We start from the raw sequence: 24248 nt of genomic DNA on the forward strand, positions 1-24248 counted from the left end.
GAACTTACAAATTCGGGCTCTGCGCTAGAGCGATATTCGACTCCACTCCATGTGTATACTTTATTTATAAATTCAGGTCCTCCTTTCCTCTTTTTTAACGTAGATTTCTCTAAAAATCTACTTCCTTTATCTGTTGTAACTCTGATTTCTTTATAATACAGTTCACCACCAATAATCTTAGCATATAAAATCAATTCGTTTCGTGCATCCGGATTAGTAATATTATATTTGTCTAAGAGTCCTTCAGCCATATCTTTTGTAATTTCCATTCTCTTTCCAATCAACCTATCAACCATTGGGCTATACACTAAAGGGTCGGGTTTTGTAAGACATCATCGGTAAAAGATGTTTCAGCAGTAGCAGCATCATCATCATCCAAATTTGTTTCACCTAAATTCTCGAATTCTATATTTTCTTCTCCTCCTTCTGCCATATTGTCTTTCTATATTACTACAATTATTTTTTATCATCCTTACATATACAGTAAAAAAAATGCACGTCTCAGTTGTTGAAAGTGTTGAACAATTGGCCGACTATATCAAAAGAACTAGCGCCGCATATCGACGAAGTTACAAATTAATGGGTCGAATTGATATGGCTCTTAATGTGACTAAGGGAATTCTTGTAAGTTCAGCTGTCATAGCAGCAATTCCGACAGTTCCAGTTCTTTTAGCTTTAACTCCTATACCAGGTGTTATTATTGATGTGATACAGGGAAAAACAGGAGTATCAAAAAGAAGAGAGAAATATAAACATTATTACGTTCAATATAAACAGCTGCTTACACAAATACAAGAAAAAGGCGCAACAACAGAGGCCCCGGCCTCAGAACTTATTCAGGACATATTTCATCAGGCGCTAGAAATACAAAAACAAGAAGGATTTAGTCCGCCGCTGGAACGATACATGCGGCATTATGGATTAAATGGATATGAAAGTTAGTTAACTCTCGAGTTCAACATCAGCTAGACTCCGCGACTGACTGACAACATGAGGTAAAAGTCCCTTTATATAGGCTAGTTTGCCCATGGAATTTCCCGTACATGTTTATACATGTTGTGTGTTTATAAATAGGTCAGACAGAACGAGTTTCTACATGTCACGGATCACTACCAGCATCTGTGGTTACTGTACTGACATGTAGTGACATGTTCTGCCCACTGGATTATTTTTAGATAACCATCTGTTAGCCATATCAATGACAAAGCCGGGGTTACCGCACTGACACATTTTGGAGCAACGTGTAGTTCTGGGGGAAGGGAGCTGTGAGGGGTTTTCCTACCCTCCCTGTAGCTTTTTTAGGTAAGTGTCACAGAAAACAACTAATTCTTACTACTTGCGTGGAGCAGACGACACACAGACACAGTACACACACAGACACAGTACACGTACACACACATATAGTAATCGGAAAAGCACGAAGCTTTTTTACTGAGCTATCAGACAGACTCGGGGACAAGTAAATATCCACCAGCAATACTGTCCACTCAGGTTAAAGAATATAAATTTTTTACTATAACCCAAGAAAGGCTCGAGATATTGGTGAACAAAGAACCGCCACAGAGAAGACAAAATGCCAAACTGTGAGTATTGTGTGGTTATCTCTGAGCTTACCTGTACCTTCAGATAATGGAATTCTGATGTCTTACATGATTATGGGTGTGAGAGCGAATTAAAAAAAACAATCTACAGGGACATTACAGGATTACATTTGGGAGTCCCTTGCATTTTTCTAGCACTTTCGTACCATTAGATTCCCGTAGAATATTTTAACAGGGGCAACGTTGTAACTCCATCACCATATTCGGTCAGTACAATACCGCTGTTTTAGATTTTTTAAGCCCGATCTATACACTGAAGCATTGTTAAAGGATTAAATGTAATGTGTACCAAAGGTATCAGCCAAGGTAATACTGCAAGGATCCCATCACAGGGCAATGTGGAATAATTATATGACTTGACTCACTTATTTGCTTTTCTACGTGGTTCTCTTGCAGTCGGGTAGATCAGTTGAAGTACGATTGTAAACACCTGCAGGCTGCCATGAGAAACCTCAAGCACAGAAGATACATAGAAAGCATGAAGAGAGTGAGTCCCAATTAGTGATAAAAAGATGAAACAGAACATATCCATGACTACACGTAGAAGCAGATCTAATTGATCAGCAAAACAATGTTAGATTTAAGAAGTTGTTAATATGAGGTGCAATCTATGTAAAATGGTGAATTGTTATTCTGAATAGAGTCAGTACATCCATCTGCCCATCTTTTACAAATCAGTCAATGGTTTAGTCTGTCAGAGCACTAATCATTTAGGTATAGCATTGTGTGTCATAGTATGACATTTTGTGAGATTTCTTGGTGTGTGTGTGCTTTTATAAAGTACATACAGTGGACGCTTGTTGCTATGCATACACCTTGATACATACAAGGGAGTGTCAGAGTCAGCAGTTTTACAATGCAAATTCATCCATGCGTTTATTCCTCAGAGTCTCCAATGGCTTTGCCAGTCCTTGCACTCCTCACTGTCCCACAGCTGTAGTAATGGCTATTGATACCTATACACATCTATGCATTAAAGTGGTAGTCCATCAATGCAGTAGTTCTTGTCGACATGTACTGTGTTCGTGATCTCAGTCCTTTGTCCTCCTTTGAAAGTTTTATACAGTTTATCAACCTTTTTTTCAAACAAAGCAGATGAAAAACTTGCTTCATCGGGTTAATAAATGAACAAACGCATGCATGTACACTATCTGTATAATTGACTTTCGTCAAAAAATCTGAATCCACAGTCACAAGTCGTGCATGTTAGTTGCGCTATGAAATTGAAAGACTTTAACTTTTGCTCAAACTTTCCATAAGAACATTTTAACCTGTTTCCATGCGAAATAAGGAACGAAATTAGGGGTCACCATGCAAAATTAACCGATACTTGAAATTCAAAATAGCCGCCATCCTCGTGTTAACTCTATCGCGAAACACTAAATTTCTATTTCTGAACTAAGCCAGCAAAAGCTTAACTTATTTCATAAGTTTCATAATAAGAACAAGTATTGTGAAAGTTTGAGTCTGGATATCTGTCCCTGAGGTGCTTTTTACCTTAATTTGATATCAGAATATTCTACAAGGGATAAGATTGATGGCACCTACTAACTTCTGTTCACACCTGTTCATTGTAATTTATTATCCCATTGTGAAAGCATACCAGAGGGTTCATATTTTGCCCAGATTATCATAAACTTGTTCAGAGAAGGTAATTGTCACAGTTTCATTGCATCCTGGAACAGAAATACAGTTTGGAAATGACGGAGCCACTAACGTGTTGTATCTCTGTGTTGCGTCTTCTACAGGAGCCAGACACATCAATTATGATAGACGCAGCATTACAGCACAGCACATCATTACACAACGCACACAGGAGTATAGATGATTTGCTAGGGAGTGGTACGGCAATCATACGTGGACTGCGAGACCAAAGGGCAATGTTAAAGGTTTGTGTGGAATTTTGGAACATTCACAGAATTAAAGGGAAAATGCCAGCATCTCTAGCTACTTTCACAGATCCCAAATAATCAAAATGACAGTAGATTGCCAATTGCCCCTCACTCAACATTCTTAATATTTTTTTTCTTAGAAAGATTATTAAACATTCTTATTTTTTCATCTCCTTATGTGGGTACTTAATGATGCATTTAGCCAAGAGGTTGAGTTTTATCCCAGATGATGTGTTTGATGGGTTGGCATATATTTAAGTATAAATCTAACAGTTTCTATCTAATTTATCTTGTAACAACTGAAGACATACAGTGTACTTTGTAATTGTTTGCTATTTTCGGCACAGCAACTGTAGCCCTTCAGAGCATTCATAGAAACATTTTCAAACTTTGAACAAGATCACTGGTGCTTGAAAGACCCGTTCTTGTAGATAGTAACAAGACAGCATTCTTGCTGTTATGTTGTACACATGAAGAGTCTGTTGCATGGGAGACTCGATGACTATGACCTTGTTCAAAGTTTATACGCTCCAATTTGTATTCCAAATGCATTGCTCCATCACTCAATACAAACCATCCTGGCACAAGCAAGTCCATGAGCCATTCATTCTATCCTATGTTACAAAATGCAGTTTAGAATCGGTATTAAGGGAACAGGTTTCAATACATACAGGTGTAAGGTTAGACTGTAAAGTCACTGTGTCTGCTGATGCTAGTTCTCCAGGGGCCAGCAAATCATTTTCAGGTTAACAAGGCAACAAAGTTGTAGCAAAAAAAGATCACTAGCCTGCCCTCAGTTTCTACTAGCCCACTGTTTTGTTACCAGATGAATAATTAACTGATCTGTAGAGGTACATGTAGTCCTAGCATAGACTGGTGGATTGCTCACCCCTGGTATCTAGACTAGACCAGCACATGCAGTTCTTGTGTAAAATTCAACACTACACAGCCAGGCACAAACAACTGTACATTTCTACACAATGTCACATTCATATAATGCAGTTTTAGAGGCAAGACAAAAGTAGTCTTCATGATTGACATTCCCAAGGGGGGTATTTGTATCATTCATATGGCTACTGCAATAATAGGTCTGATGGGCAGATGGATAAATATATGTGATTTGTTTTGTACAATGTCAAATTGTGAATTTCATGCATTGTAACATGGAAACATCACAACATAGCGAGCTGAATCGGACAGTCATTACAGTTTGATCAAAAGTGGTTTTAAATTTCTCGTTTCACTTATCAATTTCCTTTCCATTTTCTAAGGACCACTTTTCTATAATGTTGTCATATTATATCACTCTTTATTTAATTTTTCTTATGTCTGCAGGGAGTCCACAAGAGGATGCTGGACGTTGCAAGCTCACTTGGTCTTTCAAATGTGGTTATGAGAATGACAGAAAAAAGAGCATTTTATGACAAATTTATTTTATATGGAGGCATGATAATAACATGCATAGCAATGTTTCTCATTTACAAATATCTAGCGTAATTTCTTTATCACAATCAAATATTAAAAGCAACTGTACTGTTAGGATCAGTGACTTTCTATGGAACAGTAAAACAAATGGATGTATTTTATTGTCCTTGTACCATGACTATAGTTTTGTCTGGATATCAGATTCCATCATTTTTTGTCAAATATTGTGTAAATACAAGAGGGTGACAATGCATTGGCTGGTGTGATTTTAGAAAAGAAGACCAAGCCAATCAGACTGTTTGTTGGTCGAGCACACGGAATGACAAAGCCTTTGGTCATATTTTATTGGTAGAAATACACCATTTAACTCAAATGTCAAAGGAGCACAGACTGTCATTGTCCAATGAAATGGTCAAAAGCCGTTGAAGTATTAAAATTTGAAATGAATACACAATCAAATTACATGAGTGTTAAGACTTTTTTCTTTGATCTTGCGTCATCTTTCTATGTTTCTGAAGGACTCTCATCAGCCTATGTGCAATAATAACTTCATTTCAATTAAATTCTATCATTAGCTAACTTAACTTTGCCCTCACTGGTTTGATTGAATGAAAGTATCAATATAATAGTAATTAATCGTTGATATAATAGAGGTCCTTTGGAACAATAACCCGTCTGTGTCAGCAGCAATATTAATATAACAGACAGGGTAAAATTCTCTTTGAAAGTAATCACTGATATTTTATTGCTGTAGTTCCACAGATGACATGTGACAACAAATGTCAGTTGAAGAGCGGTGACTTGAAGATATCTTTTTTTATTACAGTAAAAAACAAGAACAATTAATAAGAGTTGCAGCCAGGACACGCCCTTGCGACTATGTCCCCTTAATGGAAGCCATTGTCCCGCATTGTCGTGTACTGCAGGTTAACTCATGTGCACTCTTGAGTTGACTGTGTTGGATGTATCCTGCAAGTAGTAACATCAGATACTGCCAATAACCTTTATTTTGCATGATTATTTTGAAGCTTATATTTGCTTTCTTTTTGAGGTGTGATTAGAAGTAATTAAACACTGCACTTGATATCATAACCTTGCTTGTAGTCTGACCGAGCTCTGACTGGCGGCAGATACGGTATACTGCTACAATTACTGAAATTCAAGCATAGACCCGGTAGCTTCAATTTTGTTATTTGAAAATAATTTGTTACAAAAAATGTTACAAATTAGATTGAAAAGTGATGTGTGCTGTCCCCATTATGCATAAAATGTCCCCAAAATACACAGTAGTAGGACACAGTGTCTCCAGATTTCAAAATCCTGGCTGCAACACTTAATTAATATCAATCTAAATCTGTACAAATTACCTTAAAAATGGGGGATGTAGACTGCACGTCTGTACAAGCTGAAATATCTCAATTTTATCAATACTAACAAAGTACACGTGAATGAATGTGGTCTTATATGTATAATGCATCTCGTTCCAATTAATGAAGCTACGTCCAGATGAAAACGTTTAGTATTGGCCAATTCAATAATGTGTAAGTCTCTCTGAACATATGCTGAATAAACATGTTCGAAGGGTGCTCATGCTCTGCAACTTTTATCTGCAATGAACTGTCCCGCAAGTGTTACAATTCGACCACTGACTTTTGTTTGCTTACATTTCAGTGGAGATTATTAAAGGGACAATAGTAGTAATCTTTTATGACATTTGTATATACATTCCAAAACAATGCTTTTTCTTCTCCCGTAATTTTCACTACCTGTAATTTATAATTTACTTTTCACCATTTTGTATTCTATTTACAAAAGACTGAAGTTTCTTATTCCACTCCCAAAATCATAATGGAATGCCTAGTGTTCAATGTGTCAAATATATATTCAAAGCCTGTATATTTGTGATGTCCAATGATACTGTTGACCATGGAATTAATGTTCAGGCGAGAATTCATTTGCAAACAACATTACATGTTTTACAAAATCGGCTACATTTGCAAAGCTAATACATTCTATGGCAATATATTTCAGGAAGAAGAACAAAAATGTGTTTTTCAGAACAAAATAATGAAAATATTGACAGTTACAGATACCAGCCCCTTAAGTACATTGTGTAAAATACACAAGGTTATTTGTGATGAAAAGATTCTAGTCTTGGCAGAAATACAGTCATCAACAAGAACATCAGACATTAAAGTCACACAGGCTGTATTAATAAGTAAAGTTGAAAAATGTGAATTTTAAAATGATTTTGGAGAGCAACAAAAATCTATTTCTTTATGAACGAATTGAAATAATTGATAATACATCAAAGTTACATCTAAGGTGAAATAACAAAATATTTAAGAGATCTGAGCCTCCCACATTTGGTCCTTTACACATGTAAATCCGCTGCTACATTTCACATTGTAGATAATAATATTAATGCATTACCAATTGCCACACCTAGATCAGCGTCAATATTGATGCTATGAAGTTGCACTTTCTTTGTGACAGTCATTCAAAATCAACAAAGCCTGTGATTACCTGAAATCATGGGACCTTCCATCGATACAAAAAACATTTGGTGATGTACGTTAAAAAGGTATTCAGACTTTAAGAATTCTAGCTTCTAAAATATTGATGGTCTAATGATCCATAATGCCTCTCTTTCAAGCGTCATGATACTCCTAAACTAAAGCAAAGCTACATGTAAAGGATTTAATGAGAAGTTTTTGAAAGGCTAGTCTCTGTAAGACGTTTTGAAAGGCAAGTCAAATAGAGCTCATGAGCTGCAACTCTCTAAATTTTCTGACCTCAAAATATTTTCTAATTTTTACAGATGTTCATTTAATCAATACTATTCATATGATATTGCCCTTCAACTCATCTTGACAACATTTATTTAGACAGAACAGGCAAGAAATGTATTAGTTTACGGTTCATTATGAGTTCCTACTATTTTTAAAACAAATCACCAAGAATTTAGACAAAAATATATAGGAGAGGACATTCAGTTCCATGCATTCAAGTACATGACAACATGTGGTATCTGTGAAGATATGTTATAGGTATAGATGCCATGTCCACCATTATTTACATATTTGTAATCATGTTTGAATGCAGCAACCATTTATCATGTATCTTGTTAAAAATTAAATAAATATTTAGTCCCATTCCTGTATACACATCCCTTGGCACAGTGTAAGTATATCTCTAGGGACTAATTTTAGTTTAAAAGATAATTTGTGAAAACGTTGCAGCTTATGGGCCTTTGGCAATCATACATTGGTTCATGTGCATTATAGAAAAACTAAAAGAAGTATTTTTAACCCTCATAAATCGAAATAATTCTACTCCATACATAACACATAGAGACAAAGTAAAGTCGTTTGATCCCTTTAAACCTAAAGGGCATGGCTCATTCAAGGTCAGGACATAAATGAAACACTTGCACAGTATTTTTAAACAGTGTTTACCTTCTCACCCCAAAAAAGAAAAAAAGTACATGCTGTTCAGTAAAAGAATATAAAAGACTTGAGATTAACGAAATCCTAGTAAAATGTTGTAAAAACTACAATCCAGTGAAGGGCTAACAAAAACAGACAACAAGAATATCTCTTTTACCAACAATCCCTAACAAACATATACATAACAGGCACTTCTAATTAGAAAAGACAAAACATTGCCCCTCCTGAATTTACAAACAGAATATATAGCTTAAGCACAGAGAAACATAACAGAGTGGCAACACTTGCATGCCTTTTGTTCCATGGTCGTCTCGGTAGACTATTGGCTTTTCATATTAAAATGAGCTTCAAAGGTGTTAAACTTTTTGGAGGCTTTGTTTGTGGTTGATAATTACACGAGATTATGCGAAAAATACGACGAGGTGGCATCGTACTGCCAGTCGCGTAGCAACCATAGTTACTTTGTGAGCTCTCAGGCCAGAAACACTGCTTTACGCCAATCAAAACATAACACGCCAGCAGTTTCATAAACATGTCCTTCCTTGACGAACGTGTAATAGAGGGTATGACTGACCGTACACTATTGAGTAAAACCAGACAGTATCGATAAAAGACTTTCAAATTTGGTTCAAACACACTCATTATATATTCATAAATATATGAGAGGAATTTTTAAAACAGTAAAACTCACTTTTCTGAAGCTCAAAACACTCCCGTTTTCGCCAGCACGTCAATTCTGCTCAGCACCACACGACAACAACAACACAAACTTTGCCAACATACTTTCGCTTAACAATTGGCGAAAATCCGAAAATTACCGAAGGATGCATGGTCGGCACTCTTCGGAAAAGAGAGACGAGAGCAACCTGAGGCGAGGCGAACATGGATGGGTTACGTAACCGCTTCACGCCTTAAACGATACCCGTTGCCACTCATTTATGTTTCTCTATGGCATAAGTGACTATTCCTCTTTGCATCATGAAAAAGCAACATATACAAACCATTGTTAAGCCAAAGAGTTGTTGGAATAACAGACTAATTTTACACTCCAAACACAGGTTAGCACGCGGGTATTGGCTCATATTGTTCAAAAAATTTGATCACTATAATGATCTATGCTTCCTTAGTCATCCTTTACTATTATGGAACCACTGGGCAAAGTGGACCAGCTTCACTAAGTTATATCATTATAGATTATTTAAAAACATGATATTACTGAAATGCCAGAATTTTTGAAAGTTCCGTAATGACAATTGATTTAACAAAGGTAGTTGTGATCTGAGAGACCACAGTATACCAAATAAAACTGTTCATCTATTACTCTGACTACACGATATGTGGCAATATTTTCATTTCGTTATTATTTTTTGGTTGTTTAAACCAATTTAAAACCAATAAGATTTTGATAGGGAAATCAATACAAATGAATTTAAAATAAAGAATCTGATGAAAATTTGACTTATTCAAATTTCTTGCATCTAAACGAAACTCTACTTGTCGGTGAGAATGTATGTGGAAGCGCTAACTAATTTTTTATCATTTTTCTAAAATATTTATGAGACACTTGGAAATATGATGGCAGAGAAATTCCTCTAGACTGTAGGGTTTGTGGTTACATGAAGTTTACCTATCTATGCACAGTTGATTGGCATCAAAACAAGCGAGACAGGGAAACTCGTAAATTTAGAGTGACTAACTCTTTCGAAAATTCCTACCGTAGTTGGAATATTGTAGCCAATTATGATATTTTTGTCACTGAAAAGATCAGTGACAGTATACCTATCTTTGACTAAATAACACTATTCATTAGCTACTGTGTCACAAACATATTTGACAGTTTTGGAGTAATCCTGACGGGGATGCGGCATATTGACAGGGTACGATCGCCCATTCTATGGTCGCCTAATACGAAATGGAACAGGTTTTTGGACTATTATTAGACCAATTAACCTCCTCAGCCTCTCGCGTGTCCTCACCATGTACTTTCAAATTCTGCTAGGTCAGATATCATAATAATACCCATCCCAATTAAACAATACTTTATGGTGGATACTCAGTACATTTTGTTTCTTTGAATTTCACTTTTTTGGTTTCACCTTTTTTCAACTGTAATGATATAACCGATGATAATCTAGCAGGGTAAACAGGATTTGAAGGTCTTTACTATTGCTGTATTTTTGTAAATTTTACAAATAATTGCATCGATATTTAAGGGGGCGCTGCACCCAGCACAGCATATTTTGCTCAAAAATCACCTTTTTGCAAATATAAATTCAATTTTTAATAATTTCTTGACCGAAAATTAAAATATTGGTTGGGTTCACCTTTTAGCTTGTCAAGCGGTCCCTTTTTGACGTTTCAGGCAATAATTTCAATTTTGATATAATATCAATAAACCACCTCAGCAACAGGTTTACCACTCGATTTTGACACGTTCACTTACGCGCTTGTTATCGCTCGTGGTATACCGTTGCTAGGAGTAGTTTTTTCTCATATAAACTCTAATGATAACATGTTGAACAAAAAAGTTCTTCTCGTGCGACTATCTTTGAATCTCTGTATATTTTCTGACGATGCTGATTGAGATACATGTATGGAGGATTTGTGGCACGTGGTGTTCACTTCTACGAAAACATTGTATAGTTTATCAATAAGCCTACTTACACAAATATACGCGACATGAAAGTAAAGCCTCAAAATTTAAGGTTTTGCGTTTAATTTGTAAAATTCTGGGGATGATTATATGATAATCGCAAGCATTAGTGTCATTTTGCTGCGTCAGAAACTCGACTGCGTCTCATGTCCGATACAGCACAAATGACTATATATATATATATATATATATATATATATATATATATATATATATATATATATATATATATATAAACAGATTACTTCAAGTACAAAGTTATGAAATCTATTAATCTATTAATATATATATATATATATATATATATATATATATATATATATATTATATATATATATATATATAAGATAGAAGATTGCAGCAGGGTGCATGCAACTTAAGAAACAGATTATTACTTTCTACTTGAAGGAAAATGTGTTACCTTTTATGCCTATATATATATATATATATATATATATATATATATATATATATATATATATATATATATATATATATATATATGTGTGTGTGTGTGTGTGTGTGTGTGTGTGTCTGTGTGTGAGTATGTGTGGACGCGCGCATGTATGTGTGTATAATTATATTTCATGGTACGTTTTCCTAAAGTTCTTTCATTTAGATCATCCAAACTGATGTATTTAGAAATATTTTAACATTTTCAACAAGTGTAAATTTAGAGACAGCAGGTGTCAGATTTTTAATCTTGAATGACCAGTATGTCAGCATATGTAACCTCCACAAATGTAATAATCTCCACAAATGTAATATCAATTGACAAGTATATTGGTTTCAAAATATTTAGTGAAAGATCAATCATGTTGAAGGCCTTGCGAATCTTCAGGGCCCGAGTGACGAAACCATCTCTGCAATCGCTTGAACACTTTCCGCTTTGTCGGCAAGATCAGCAGCAAATGGAAAGCGTTCAACAAATTCACCTTGACGTAAACTGTCCCGAATCTCCCGGATGAAGGATAGGGAAATATCGTCTGACTTCTTGTCCAGGAGAAGCGTGTAATTTTCCTTTACCATATTCTCGTACTGAATTAAACAGAAAATTTATTGGGTATCAATATGACAATGCTGTATAAATTCAGTAATTACCAGGAGTGTTTCATATGTTACTAACCGTACACTTCTAAAAAAATCCCAAAAGACGCTCACAAAATTATGTATACAAGACAGAAATAAATAATTCGCTCCTAGGGATCGCCGCTTCTGCTTTTTGTGATCAGACCTTTTTGGAAAGCCTGCAAAGTGGCCGCTACTCTTTCCCAACATACATAGCGTCGTCGTATGGCAAGCAAAGTCACAAGTCTAATGGGGACGACTTACTGCGATGTTGAACAACGGTATCATTTGGAGCATGCTATCAAAAGTTTTAAATGCAAGACAGTCTTCTTCATTATCGTTAATATATATATATATATACCAGGCAGGTCCCAGTATGAAAGTGTTATCAGACCTGTATGGAAAATGTGACTGCGCACTCAGGATTGGTAAATTAAAGAGTCAAAAAGTAAGGGTCAAATAGAAATGAAAAAGCTCAAACATTAGGTTCAACCTCAAGAACGTCTCAGGGTTTATCAGCTGTTCGACATTCACTTTGAAAACACTTCCAGTCTGTTTATCGAGCATTGTTATCGCCGGCAGTAATTATTGAATTCAAGCATATGGACAGAAAGGGTTGAGTTGGACACTGACAGCTAACTCTGCCACACCCCTTTTCCTCCATAGAGGTGTCCAACTCTACAATGGAAAACAATGGGCTTGACTTAAAAATATCGTGTTGAATACTTTAAGAGGCCCGGTGTGGGTCATGAGACTACAGGCAAAGAAAAAAAATGCTAGGAAAAAAAATCAATATTTTGGTTACTAATCCCTAGAAAACAAACTCCGCTATCAGCTACTGTTCTTGTGTCATGGCAAGGTGAATAAAGTCACTGAAAACAGTGTTCATATTTTGTTTCTCTCAGTTGCTTTCTACATTTGTTTAGCAACCGTTCAAGTTCCTAGGTGTGATTTGTACACGGTCCCGCTGGTGATAGAGGGACCGTGATTTGTCGAACAAATCTCGCTCGCCGCTTTCCTCTATGCCAGATGAATTCGAGGAACAATAATTTGTGTGGCTTTATTTTACGCTATCATATGATTTCAAACATAGGAACAGATGACAATGCAATTCTAAGTCTTCATGAAAACGGCGAACATAACATATTCATTTCATCACTTACCGACTTTTCTGGACTTGACGCATAACTTGACGTTGAACCTGGATCAAGGATTGGTTTTAAGTCTATCTTTTCCTTTGAAACTTTCTGGCGTATAATAAAATAAGACTTGTTTAGAGTTCTAAGATAACTATTAAAATCATCTAAAGCATCTCTCTCAACAGTAGGTTAGGATGTCAAATATGGTAGGGAGCACTTTGAACCAGAATTCTGGTGTGCATGGTTCAAACTTTACATATGTCCATGTTTTGGAAAAGGGTAAATGTATTTTGCAATCATTTGTGTATATTTGCAAAGTTTTGGTTAAACAAAGGCGACAGTTTCTGAAATACCGTAGCATTGCCCAAGGAATGAACTTAAGCAAACTCTATCGCGTAGAAGGTGGTTTGATCGAGACACGAGCTGAGTGATATCCGTGTGCGCCAAACATGATACAAATTGAAAGCTTAGGAAGCGTTCAGATATTACGGCCGGAGGGTGGGCCAGCAAAACTCCACAGAGATCACCTTAAATTTAAAAAGTACTAGGGGTCATATATTTTTCAAACAGCACAGAGGAGGGGTTACTTAATTTTCGTAAGTATCCGCCCCGTCACAAAGCAGTTTCTGTGTTCAAAAATACTCTGGGAAATAAAAATGATTCGCCGCATGATTTCATTTTCTGAAGTCATTTCACTGTAAATCTGAATAAAAGTATAATTATTTGTCACATGAACATCTTGCCTTGGCAGCTCTGAGGCTTGTCTTCTTGTAAATTGAGTCCACTGACGGCAATGAACAATTCCTATCACTTACATATAAGAGATACGGCATGCTTTGTGGGAAAAATATTTAACAGTTGCCTGTAGACTACCATGAAAAGTGGGATAATACTTTTAGGTGAAATTCCAATATCAATATTGTTGTCCACATGTTAACCTTCAAACACTCTATTTGAATCAAGTAAGTGTGTATAAATTGTCAAACGCCTATAAAAGCATAGATTTATTTAGTTTAGTTAGTTAGTATTGTAAAAAAATATTCATAGTTTTCTAATAAACTCCAATGTCCAATAGTGGTCAAATTTCGGCGAAATTCCAAAATCACATTTCTTGTACACAGGTCAACCTCAGTGTAACAGCCCTAGTCTAATCGAGTACTTTTAAATTAAAATGAATTATCAAACGTTTCAAAATACACAAGCTAGTTTCATATTGGAAAAAAATTTTCATAGTTTCCTCATGGACTATCATTATACTGAATCTACATTTAAGTGAAATTCCAAAATCAAACTTATTGCACACACATCCACTTTTAACCACCTTAGTCTGATCAAGTACATTCAAATGGATTATCAAACGTCTATAAATACAAAGATTAAGCCAGTTTGGTAGAGGAAAAAATTATTCATAGTTTCCTCATAAACTACCATGTATATTAAATCTACATTTCGGTGAAATTCCAAAATCAAATTCCTTGCACACTCACACCAACTTGTAATCACCATAGTCCAATAAGAACATTGAAATAAATTATCGAACGTCAATAAATACACAGATTTAGCTAGTTTCGTAAAGGAAAATATATTAGTTTCCTCATAGACTATCATGTATAGTGGATTTATATTTGGACGCTCCGAAATTCCAAAATCAATTTTTTGAACTCATACGAGTTGTAACTACCCTATTCTAATTAAGTACATTAATGTCAATTATCAAATATCTAAAAATTCCATAGACGTTGCTAGTTTTGTATTGAAAAATATCATATGATTTCCTCATAGACTACCATGTACGGTGAATCAACATTATTAATTCAATCCAAATATCAAATTTTTGTACATACATGAACTCTTTAACTCATTTAACATAAATCATCAAACATATGTATATGTACAAATATAGATTTTTTTTTATTTGGAAAATTCCCGCGTACTATGATTTGATATTTTAAGACGAAGCACTACATCAGCTACATTTAACTTTCTAAAATTGTACAAAAATGGTTACCCTCCCAAAAAGGCATGCTTGACATGTCATGACCCTTCAAAAATGGTTGTGCAAAAAATTGCCACCCACCTGTAATTTGTCCAATCCCTTTGAGGGGATTTCAAAATAATAGCAAGTCATAAGGGGAGATTTAAACGCATTGTGAGTTTGTTAGGGGTCATTTCAAAAACATGAAAATACTTTTTGGATTCCATTGCACCCCAGGTGTTTGTGTGTGCAGCTTTACTCAAGCAATAGGGGTCATGAAATTTCTTTCATCTTAAAAAGGGGGTAGTCAATTTTTTGGTGCGATGGGTAGTGGGGGCGTTTCACTGATTTTGACTGATGCACATGAAGAATTTACCGACCCACCCGCTGCTATAATAATTGAATGCTCCCTTATACAGGTCAAGTTGGAAATCATACAACGGAGAATCTCGCAATGCTCGTATTACGTTGACACCATACATAAATTATCTACAATATATCATGAACTGTTGCGGTAAGACGTTAATTTGTAAACAAACCGCCTCAGTTCAATTTGCGGAAACGGCGATAATCAAGTGATAATCAACAAAAAGAGTCGATATTAGCTTTAAAAATCAAAGCTTTAGCAGCATAGGGAATGAATGCACCAACTCCCCGGGGAAACGTCAAAAATGAAGCCCTGTATCATTCTCCAAATTTAATTTACAGAATTGAGGCTCCCAACACCATTTCCAGAAAGAAATTACCAGGTCGCTGTACCATGTTGCTTTGTGTTGGAGTTGCCTGTATATACCTCGCGATATATTTGGCTTCCAAATTTTGGTGCTACCTTGTTAGTCGTGTCCGTGGGGACTTATAGGTTTGGTCATGTCCGTCCGTCCAGTGTGCGTGCGTCCGTCCGTCAGTCCGTTCACGCAGATATCTCATGCCCAGGTCAATTTCTTTCAAACTTTGCACAAGGATAGTACCCTGCCCCATACAGATGCACGTCGATTTGTTTCACAATGCGATCAAATTTGGCCGTGTTAGAGGACTTTTCAGTTTACATCTCCATAGACTCCCATGTATAAGGCAGTCTCCGTAGACTCCCATGTATAAGGCAGTTCTCCATAGACTCCCATGTGTAAGGCCAAGAAAAAAAAATTTAGTTTCTCATCGTATTCATATTGCAAAAAGGATGCAGTGACACAGTTTTTAGTCCCCACGGATGAAGTCCAGGGGGCTTATAGATTGGGTCATGTCCGTCCGTGAGTCCATCCGTGAGTCCATCCGTTCACACAGATATCTCAGATATTTTGACAAAATGTCAAGTGACCTCAGTGACCTTTGACCTCAAATATACATATTTGTCCATAACTCAGTAACCACAAGTGCTACACCCTTCATATATGGTATGATGGGACACCTTATGACGCCACATATTGTACCTCATTAATTATGCGCATATCTAATTTTGAGCGAGCCAATAGAGCTAGAGGTCAGATTTTTGGTATATAGGGATAACTTAGGAATACAATTTTTTTGACAAAATGTCACGTGACCTCGGTGACCTTTGACCTCAAATATACATATTTGTCCATAACTCAGTAACCACAAGTGCTACACCCTTCATGTATGGTATGATGGGAGAGCTTACGACGCCACATATTGTACTCATTAATTATGCGCATTTCTAATTTTAAGCAAGCCAATAGAGCTAGAGGTCTGATTTTTGGTATATAGGGATAACTTAGCGCTACATTTTTTTTTAAATGTCACATGACCTCGGTGACCTTTGACCTAAAATATACATATTTGTCCATAACTCAGTAACAACAAGTGCTACACCCTCCATATATGGTATGATGGGAGAGCTTATGACGCAACAAATTGTAACTCATTAATTATGCGCATATCTAATTTTGAGCGAACCAATAGAGCTAGAGGTCTGATTTTTGGTATATAGGGATAACTTAGCAATACAATTTTTTTGACAAAATGTCACATGACCTCGGTGACCTTTGACCTCAAATATAAATATTTGTCCGTATCTCAGTAACCACAAGTGGTACACCCTTCATATATGGTATGATGGGAGACCTTATGATGCTTCATACTGTACCTCATTAATTATGCGTATATCTAATTCTGAGTAAACCCATAGAGCTTGATGTCTGATTTTTAGTATATAGGGATAACTATAGGATAGAAATTTTTTACCAAATGTCATGTGACCTCGATGACCTTTGACCTGAAATATACGTTTATGTCGATAAATACGTAACTACAAGTGCTATGTCCTTTATATTTAGTAGGGTAGGAGACCTTAGGACAACACACGCTTTAACTCATTAATTATGCACACATCTAATTCTGGGCAAGGGAATGAGCTTGAGGTCTGATTTTTGGCATATAGGGATTAATTAGCAATACAATTTTTTTCAAATGTCACGTGACCTTGATGACCTTTGACCTTGATTATACATATATATGCATAATTCGGTAACCACAAGTTTCTATACCCTCAAATTCTGATAGGATATTAGACCTTAAGATGACACATCTTGTACCTCATTATTATGCGAATATGTTTTCTTGGCTAGCCAATACAGCTAGAGGTCTGATCTTTTTCCCGATTTAGAACCATAACTTAGACATGCCTCATGTGTTTCAAATTGGAAACAACGACATAGACCTATGTTCCAATAGATCTCAACATATACACTCCTGTGATACTTCTTAATGAACACATTTCCCTGCCCAATCAAGACTAATACTCCTATTACAAGTGGGGACTATGTCATTGTCAATGACTTGTTGCTCAAGTTTTCCACAATCGAACGCATAGCTCGGAATACCCCCGGTCGCCAAAATGCCAAATAGGTGGTGCAGTTTCTCTTTGTTGCTCTATTCAGCAGCATCTAGACGTGTTCTATTTTTTTCTTCACAGCCAAAGGGTGTAGTGTTCTACTCCTAGTTACTCTCGACGCGGATATCTCGGTAAAAAAACATGTCGCGTTCTAGACGGAACGTAGCTGTGGAAATGGCGTTGGCAGAGTTTTCTTTGACGGTTGGTAGCCAAAATTTGCGGTACTAGGCCTGTGCAAAATTTGCGCGAATGTCAAATCTGTTGATAGTTTTTAAAAGGAATTAAAAGGTGCGGAGGGTGATTCTTTCGGAAATATATTATGGTACTGGAAGAGATTATATTTGAGGAAAAAAAGGCTGCGAGGCTTATTTGACGTTTCCCGTAAGAGGAGTTGTGCACTCACTCCCCTTACTGTTCCCTTGTTCCCTTCCTTAAACATGTTATGATATCCAGAATGAAAGGGACATCGAGTAATCAGGTTCACGTATTTCTGCGAAACCCTATTTACTAAGGCAGTCAATTGAAATACTTGGAATGTAGGAATGCAAGATGTGCTGGACATACCACCCCCTTTTGTGCATTACACATTACGCCGGAAAAGAAGCCAAAGTGGTAAAGTGAATATGATTTGCAGGAAATTCACACCTGAGCGATTGTGTACAGTAGTGCGTCAACCAATATGCTGACTGCTGCGTTCAGACTTCTGTTTTCTATCAATGCTCTGATCATGGCTCCAAGGTACATATTTTCTAGGTATTTCTGTTGAGTTGTTGTTATCATCTGTATAATTTGCTCCCCAGGGTCACTTTGCCCTGCAAAGGTAGAGATTTCATGCTCAGAGCTACCAAGTTTTCGAGCGACGTTCTTCCAACGATTTACAATTCTCCCTTTATAAACCAATTGATCATATAAACTATTTTGGTCATATTCAAGATCGACGCAGAGTCGGTCAATATCCTCTAAACAGCGACTTTTGACTCTGCGAATTCCCGCTTTGCTGCTATCTCTCTTCGGCTCTTCCTGTTTTGAACTTAATGTGCCTTTTGCCTCAGGCCCAGCAATGTTATACTGCGATGTATCTTCATTCACAAGTGACAGAAGTGAATGCGAACTAGCAACGTTGTCACTTTTGCTTTTGCTTATTTCTTCTTCAGGTACAGTAAAGGATGTTTTGTATAGCTCTTCCCCGTCGGTTGAGTTTATCCACATGATGAAGTTTTGTGATCTCAATGGCTTACCCTGCCCTCCTTTCAGTGAAAATGGGAATGTTCTTGTCTGATCAATGAACATTTTTAATTGATCGGCATCGATAGGTAACATATCTTCGAAAAGCCATTCATTTGACGCTTCTCCGTGAGCCCGAAATTCTATTTTTAAATCTTGGTATTTCCTTAACATGAAGAACTCGTTTTTATATCTTATATCAGCGGATGTTGACTCAGGCCTACTAGCTTTCGCGGACGGCTTCTTGTTACCATGAGATTTCACTCTAACTGTGAAATTCATACATGGGGTTACAGAGGGCTGCCCATAAACTGATACCGAAAGAAAAACCGTTTCAAGGATGCACTTTGATACATCGACTTCATTTGAATGAAGGACAGAATATATTGTCATCACGCCTACAGGCTTTTCGATGTTTGTTTTGATAGTAGAATGCCCTTTATTGTATTCAAACTCAAGTTCACTATCTTCATAATCGTCACATACGCGTACTACTTTCAAGTAACGAGAATCGTCTATAGGATCAATAGCAAATTCGAAAATGAAGTTGTCTGTGTCGTTGAATCTCTCAGTTTTGATCTTATACTCAGGACTAACAAGTACTTGCGCGTGACTGTGACTATCGTCATTAGATGTCAATTTAGCTTTTACACAAACTCTCCTGCTTCTGACTGTATCGTTGCCGATGTTAGGTACAATTATTTTTGTTTTTGGACCGATGTGCAAAGTGCCGCCCGCACTAGAGAAAGTCTTGCGATAGGGATATTTTAGCACAGTCGAGAAAATAAAACCTAAAGCCTGAACAAATCTATTCCAACGGGGCAATTGTTTTATTTCACTAGGTTTTACAAATGTGTGGCATTCGTCTTGAGCGTCTTCCATCTTGCCTCTGAAATACAAAAGATGAAGGCCATTAAATCTTTGCGTCGACACACAAGGAAGTTTGAATTAAATAACGCGGAAAGATCAGTATGGTAAACACGATTGGAACTAATTCGGGACAATCGGAGCTTATTTTTCAAATTGTGTTAAAGTTTTGGGTGCCCTATAGCTGAATGCTGCAATATTACAAATTACTGACTATGACTATTGCTTAAAGAGAAAAGCAGACGAGCTTATATTCGCAAATTAAACCGACATTAGTTCACTATCCAATTATCCCAAATTAGTTCCAATTGGGTTGGCAAAGATTCTTTCTTGTTTACTGCCACTGTCTTTGACTTTTTTGTATATTTTATCTTCATGCCAACAGTCGATATTTGACGCTGTAATTGATCGCTTGACATTGCAACCAAAGTAAGACAAGTGCACAAATGAACATATGTAAGTACCTGTTTAAGTGATACCTTGCAAGTCTTTGTTGTGCAGTGAATTTAAAATCTGTCTGGGCAATTTGCTTTCCCTTTAATCTCATATTGAATGTGTATCTTTAAGGTCTGGTGAAGTTGCGCTTTAAAACACACTTTTTTTAAAGAACATGACACGAAAACACCTTATAAAACATATTTCTCCTCTTTACGATGTTATTTCATCTGTTAAATTTGTTATTTTTTTCGTGTTTTTTTTTTATATTCAGTCTAATTTTCTATTCTTTTGTTCTAGTATAATGTTTTTAATTTTGACTATGCAGTATTCGATTTATTCAATGCATGAAAAACCATACATTGATTTAAAGAAATAAATGAAATAAAGTTTATCTGATAGCAATAGTTTACTCGAGGGATGAAGGGTACTTATTTGGGGTAGAAAACCTCAAGTTTTGTATTAGGCCTACTGTAATTATGAAAATCGATTTAGGTCACAAGCTTGATACTACTTTATGAAATTTAATTATTCATTTGAAAATAGAATATCTGTAGAAAGAAACGGAAATTTTGACTTGTATACTGACATTCAAATAAGTGTTTAAAATCATGATAAGCAAAACTGAAATGAGTTTGCTAAAAGTGTAAGACGTTTATATATCAGGCTCACGTGAGACAAAATATCCCCAATCAAGGAGTGTGAGATTTTTTATCCCTGATCGTTTGCGTATGAGATTCCTTTTCTCACATGACCACAAAGTGCGTTAAATTCACACTGGAAACATTAAATGTTTATTTCAAATGTGCCATTGACTTTCCTACCTCGTAGCCATATATTATTCCGCGTCACAAAATATAGTCCCAAATCTATCTCAGGTACAATGCTGGATTCGAGGTACGATCTTTTTTTCCCGAGGTCTCCGCTACGTAGCGAGCGGTATCGAGAGTAGCGGTAACCAAATAATCTTGAAATACATAGATTTCAAACCGTAATGTATTAGTGCGCTGGTACAAGTTTTAACGATTGTATTATGGTATAGAAAAACCGGACTTTTTCTAAATCATACACGTCAGATAGCCGGAACTTTTTTATAAATGAGTACTTAGTTTTAAATTGTCTAAAAATCCAGTGAAACTAATGGTGCAGCATTTGTAATCACATGAATCAGTCACGGTTATGACGCATGAAATAAAGGGATGCTTTTGGTTAAACCGGAGATTTCAAATTAGTACAAGTGTGGAATGTTTGTTCGGTTTTTCGAATTTTTTATAAACTACCGCAACTTTTCCCAATTTTTTTAAAAGAATGAAATTACATTTCGTCGTCAGATATTTTTAACCATTACGAGGTAGCGGATATTTTTGCATAGAGCACCAGGTAGCGGTTGGTAGCGGACGGGTAGCGGACAAGTTTTAGACATTTTCACAAAAATATTGACATGTTTGGAGGAGTCAAAATCGGTAGCCCATAGGAGACAAGGTAGTGGAGGGTAGCGGACACTTTTTCCATCCAGCATGTGCTCCAAATCGGTAGCGCATAGAACACAAGGTAGCGGAAGGTAGCGGACGGGTAGCCGACAAGTTTTAGACATTATTTTCACGAAAAGATTGTTTTGAGGAGTCAAATTCGGTAGCCCATGGGAGACAAAGTAGCAGAGGGTAGCGGACACTTTTCCCAACAAGAATATGCTCAAAATCGGTAGCGCATGGAACACAAGGTAGCAGAGGGTAGCGGACGGGTATCGGGCAAGTTACAGACAATACTTCCACTAAAATATTGTTTTGAGGAGACAGAATCGGTAGCTCATAGGACACAAGGTAGCGAAGGGTAGACGACGGGTAGCCGTCATTTTGTCCGTGCAAATTTTGTGTAAAATAGAAGCCCTAAGGACGCAAAGTAGTCTGGGCTAACGGAAAGGTAGCGCACATTTGGCCAACATATTTTCCATCATGAATGTGACCATAAGCGGTATCCATTAAACACATAGTGCGGGCGAGGAGCCGAAATTAGTTCCTACCATGGTAGGAACTAATGTGCAGACAAATACAAAAACAGACTAGCAACGTGACATGCCTTTTGTTCCATGGTCGTCTAGGTAGCTTATGGCCTTTTCATATTAAAATGAGCTTCACAGGTGTTAGATTTTTTGGAGACTTTGTTCTTGGTTGATAATTGCACGAGATTATGTGAAAAGTACGATGAGATGGCATCGTGCTGCCAGTCGCGTAGCAACCATACTTACTTTGTGTGCTCTCAGGGCAGAACACTGCTTCACGCAAATCCAAACATAACACGCCAGCAGTTTCATAAACACGTCCTATTATGACCAACTTTTACAATACTATATGACTGACCGTAAACCATTGAGTAAAACTGTCGAGAAACGTATACAAAGATAGCTACTTCTTAATTCCTTGACAATGAAGGCAGATTGTAATCTCTTCAGTTCCTTCCAATATCCTGTGTTTACACATAGTTTTAATTCTTTCTGACGTGTGACTCATCTCCAACCAATCAAAGTCAAAGACGCTTCTTACTTTCCCGTCAAAATCGGCTATATCACAGCATGAATTAGCCACTTTACTTTAGTATATGTTTACGTACAGTATAGTGTATGTGTATGCATATACTCAAAGCGCATCGCTCACCACTGGATCTGGTCGTCACTTATCCACCCACGGATACATTATATTATTGTAGCAGTAGTTCATCGTAGCTGTAGTAATAAAGTTTGAAGAAATACAGTCGACGCCTCTGTCTCCATCACTTGAACTCAAAAGATCCTGCTTCGTAAACAATCCCACCCACTGTTTTGGTGCCGAGACCAGGATGAGTTCAAAGAAGAAAGCAAAGTCGAAGTCAGCGAAAGCAGAGGAAATGGCAACCCCAGCTACGACCAACCTGAAGAGGACACGAGGAGTCTACCGCGGAATAGTGACGAACCAACTCAAGAAAGCCGAAACCACAATGTCTGCATTTCAGGGCGACCCCATACAACTGTTCATACTGGAGATGATACTGGCAAGAGTAGAGGAAACATACGAAGAGATACACAAACTCAACAGTTTGATCATCACTTACACCGAAGATGGAGACATCCACGATATATCTGCCGACCTCCAGCAATACAGTGAAGATACACACGAGAAGATATTCAGAATCAAGCGTTTCATTGGAGAGAAGGAGAACAAACCCATCGAAGCAACCCCAAGTTCAACCTTCAGGCAAGCTCGCACACCGCCCGTCTCAGCACCTCACAAGACGGTAAGTCTACCAAAACTTCAACTACCTACGTTCAGTGGCGACGTTCATCAATGGATGACTTTCTACGATAGCTTCAAGTCCATGGTCGATAATGATACTACGCTAGAACCTGTTCGGAAATTTCATTATCTGCGCGGTCAATTAATGGGCGAAGCCGTGAACTTAGTCGCTGGTTTGAGTATTTCGGACTCTAATTACCAACGCACCATTGATTCGCTTAAAAAGCGTTACGGACAAAGGCACAAAATAATCCACACATGGATTCGCTATTAACTATGCCGAAGCCAAATTACAATCACAAAAGTCTGAGAAAATTCTACGATAATATAGAGAACCACATTCGCGAGCTAGAAAACCTCTACATTACTGTTGACAAATACGCTGTTATGTTAGAAAGGGCGATCT

General features: G+C 36.9%; 2 protein-coding genes across 2 annotated transcripts in view; one reads left to right on the top strand and one right to left on the bottom strand.

The window, feature by feature from the left end:
- LOC139144114 (Golgi SNAP receptor complex member 2-like) overlaps positions 1-5377 on the top strand; it is an 86533-nt gene extending 81156 nt beyond the window's left edge. Inside the window, exons 2-5 of the mRNA XM_070714785.1 lie at positions 1526-1583; positions 1998-2088; positions 3311-3490; positions 4829-5377. Coding sequence (XP_070570886.1) covers positions 1526-1583; positions 1998-2088; positions 3311-3490; positions 4829-4990 — 491 coding nt within the window. The 3' untranslated portion in view covers positions 4991-5377. The remainder of the gene's footprint in view (positions 1-1525; positions 1584-1997; positions 2089-3310; positions 3491-4828) is intronic.
- A 6422-nt stretch (positions 5378-11799) lies between these two features.
- On the bottom strand, positions 11800-21453 carry LOC139144608 (uncharacterized). Its single transcript, XM_070715320.1, has 4 exons — positions 21401-21453; positions 18696-20163; positions 13252-13335; positions 11800-12058 (listed from the first exon to the last, which is right to left on the bottom strand). Exons 1-4 carry the CDS (start codon positions 21409-21411, stop codon positions 11858-11860), a joined length of 1764 nt encoding a protein of 587 aa, XP_070571421.1. The 5' UTR covers positions 21412-21453; the 3' UTR covers positions 11800-11857.
- Positions 21454-24248: the final 2795 nt, after the last annotated feature.

This window comes from Ptychodera flava, chromosome 11, assembly GCF_041260155.1.
Source record: "Ptychodera flava strain L36383 chromosome 11, AS_Pfla_20210202, whole genome shotgun sequence".
NCBI lineage: Eukaryota > Metazoa > Hemichordata > Enteropneusta > Ptychoderidae > Ptychodera > Ptychodera flava.

Bases quoted from the DNA above. Each gene is read 5' to 3' on its own strand.
- LOC139144608 (XM_070715320.1), bottom strand. The intron at 13,336-18,695 runs GTGTGAATTTCC...ATTATACGCCAG, and splicing joins TACTGTACACAATCGCTCAG to AAAGTTTCAAAGGAAAAGAT. The intron at 12,059-13,251 runs GTAAGTGATGAA...TGTTTAATTCAG, and splicing joins CGTCAAGTCCAGAAAAGTCG to TACGAGAATATGGTAAAGGA.